The following is a 3,201-nucleotide window of genomic DNA, read 5'->3' on the forward strand; positions in this document are numbered from 1 at the left end:
TGCAGTACAAAACAAAGCAGTATTCTTGAGTTGACAGGTTGACTATATATTAAGTGAATTAACAAGTTGCCTGCTGTCAACTTGATTTTGATAATAATGAGAATAATACAAAAAATAAAGTTTTTAAATGACCCTGGTTACTTGCAATATAAGTACAATAATTTTTTAAAATTTTTTACAGAGAATTTGACAGTACAATAGCAAATTATACTTCCACCTGTAAATATTGGTTACTATGCTTGATTTAGGTTTTAAGGAAAATCTTTAGAGTGGTAAAATGAGCATTGTTGTAATGCCCCCAAGCCTTCCATCAAACTAAAATATTTGGAAGGTCACCAAACATGAGGTTATTTTTATTACACGAGAACTATGAAATGCGAGGACAAACCGTTCATTTTTATTTGACAATTTGAAATTAACAAGTCATCTTTTCTACTGTCACATGAAATGTGTGAAAGGGGTACATTAGCAGAAGCAAAAAAACACGCAGTTGGATTACAACAGCAGAATTTTTTTTTCAGCACTAATCTCATTTTTAAAAAGAAACAAAATATTAATTGAAAAACCCAAATGTGGTAGCTGGGCTCATTTATACTTTTGACTCTGCAAATTGTAATTACAGAGTGCCTTCTACTGGTTACCATTATGAACTGCAATTTTTCCTGGTTCCTATGTCTTGGTCAAAACATTTGGTGGGTGAAACACAGACGCAGAGGAGACTGACAGTGATGTGATACATAACATCCAGTGGATTTTTTGATTAAATAAAATAAAATGATTATTTACAGATTATTCATTGAAATTATTTATTTGACAAAGCATCAAAACACATTACATTATCACCCCACAACTTCTAAAAACATGATCACTGATGCAGACAAGATCCAGGAATGAATCACTTTAAACCTACGGTATGAAGAACATGAAGACCAGCATTAAATCACAATCAATTTGAGGAGAGATTAACTCTTTAGCAGGTGTAAGCCACATCTAGAGGTTATGGGGCAGGTAGGGGTTCATAGAACACATTGGCTATGCTTACATTTGGAAATTCCATTTTGATTACCCATCCGATTATAATTACAATGGTGGGTCTTACAAAGGCCTGTGGTCTACTTTAAATTACCCTAAATGTTATAGACGAAATGAATGAATTAAAAGAAAATCTTTCTCAGGAAATGGTGAATACAGTGATGAAGGAGATATTGAGATTGGCTTAAGGCGCAGTGGCACACAACAGCACAGGCCTTTTGCAGCACGCCGGACATGAAGCAGCGGGAAGAAAACAATACTCTAATCCTCCGTGAACATCATCCGCACCAGGTCAGATTTAAAGCACTCTTCCTCCACCAGTTTCTGAGGCTGAAACAGAGAGATGTGGCACTTACATACAGAGAAAAGCCAGACTTACAAATTACAAAGCGTCTGAGATGATAGATACGCTCACTGCACATTTATAATAATGTAACATTTATCTTTAAACTGGTTTCAATTGACCATGCTTTTATGCTCTATAAAACTTTCATTAGAAATATTTAATCTTATATTTTCCACCTAACGATCCCAGGCTTAAAGCAATAGCAAAGCAGTTTTGTTTTACTGTGCTTGTACATGCTTAGAGTATATGTATTCTCTTAATGCGTGCAATGGAGTCAGTCTTACCGTGCCGTATCGCAGTAATGTAGGTACTCCACTAAGTTTCAAAGTCTTCTTAAATTCATTGTTGGGATCTTTCCAGCTGGTGGGAGAGACAGTTAAGGCCTGTTTGCCAAGATCTCACAAAAATGCAAACATCATGGTGAAACAGTGAAAGTAGCTTTGAACTTACAGTATATTTTTAAACTTTTATTGCTATTGTAATGCATGTTAGAATTATTATAAAACCCACCCAATGGTTCTTCAGCACACTATAAACAGCAACGGGGCAATGCCCCTGAAGGAGTTTGACCACACCTTGGGCAAATTTATAACCCGCTACATTAACACAAAAACAGCAAAGACCTACTAGGGCCTCTCTCCAACTTGACAGTAGATGAAGACAGATCCTTCAGGAAGGTGTGCCATCTCTCCTCGGACAATGGGCTCAGCTGAGAGACAGGAATGCATTAATCCAGTCATAGTTGGGACAATGAGATGGGCTAGTCTATGACTGTCACATGAAATATTTCAGCATTGCCCCGTAGAAACACCCAAACCTACACAGTAATAATTAATATTGACTGGATTTGGAACCAAACAGTAACCTGTTACATAGGTAACACATTTTGTTTAAGATTACTGTTGCAGTTGATAGCTAAGAGATTCATACTGGAAATTGCATTACACGGTTGAAAATTATCTAGTGCAATGTTCCAGGTTAACTAATTAACTTACTCTGTACAACCTCTATATGAGGCCTTCATTTGTAATCGCACCATGGAACAAAGTTCCTGCGATCAGCTGTTTTAATCCAACTAATGCTAGCTAACTACTGTTAGACAACACCTGAGCAAAAAGGCGAAGTAGTTAATCGATCGTTGGGTTGCCGGATAACTAACCAAATGAAATGAGGAAGGCACGTGACGACTAGTCGTGACAGCGAAAATTACCAACCTATTTATATAGGTATTAGGAAAATCGAACAAAGAATTTAAATAAAAACCGTGCGCGCGGCGCCATACATTGTAAGGTAACAATGATTTACCGTTAGTACCGTTAAATTACCTTTGACACAGTCTGGACACCAGCTCACACCCTGTGCGTCTTTATCGCCGGAGAAATATGCAAATATGTCTTTGCCTTTCCTCTCTGAAACAGCTTTGGAGAATTCATTATAACCCCGAACCTTCACCTCTTCGTAATGGGCCATGCTTCCAAATGGACAGTCAAACCGGGATTGCACTGCGTTTTCCCGTCTTGCTTGATAGCGATAGCATTAGCTTCCGGGACGCTTGCGTGGACTAATTTACAACTACTCAGCACTCCTGTGGATGTAAAAACTGAAAGCGGTGGCGCAAAATATACAGCTCTGTATATATTTATGAAGACATACATATTTACGTTTTGGGTATGGAACAGGGAAAGTCTGTCCTCGCATATTTATATGGAACATTCTGTATATTTCATATATGTTCCTAATTCGACAGGTATATTTATGTGGTTTTCGTGTTTGACCTTCTCGAGCTGCCGTACATTATCTCGTGATTTCCGTTCTTTCCTAAA

At 37.6% G+C, this 3,201-nt stretch overlaps 1 protein-coding gene across 1 annotated transcript; it reads right to left on the bottom strand.

Moving 5' to 3' along the window:
* Positions 1 to 789: 789 nt before the first annotated feature.
* Positions 790 to 2,987, bottom strand: txndc17 (thioredoxin domain containing 17). The gene is made up of 4 exons (XM_064303642.1): positions 2,704 to 2,987; positions 2,006 to 2,087; positions 1,663 to 1,738; positions 790 to 1,362 (listed from the first exon to the last, which is right to left on the bottom strand). Exons 1-4 carry the CDS (start codon positions 2,846 to 2,848, stop codon positions 1,294 to 1,296), a joined length of 372 nt encoding a protein of 123 aa, XP_064159712.1. The 5' UTR covers positions 2,849 to 2,987; the 3' UTR covers positions 790 to 1,293.
* Positions 2,988 to 3,201: the final 214 nt, after the last annotated feature.

This window comes from Anguilla rostrata, chromosome 12 (genome assembly GCF_018555375.3).
Source record: "Anguilla rostrata isolate EN2019 chromosome 12, ASM1855537v3, whole genome shotgun sequence".
NCBI lineage: Eukaryota > Metazoa > Chordata > Actinopteri > Anguilliformes > Anguillidae > Anguilla > Anguilla rostrata.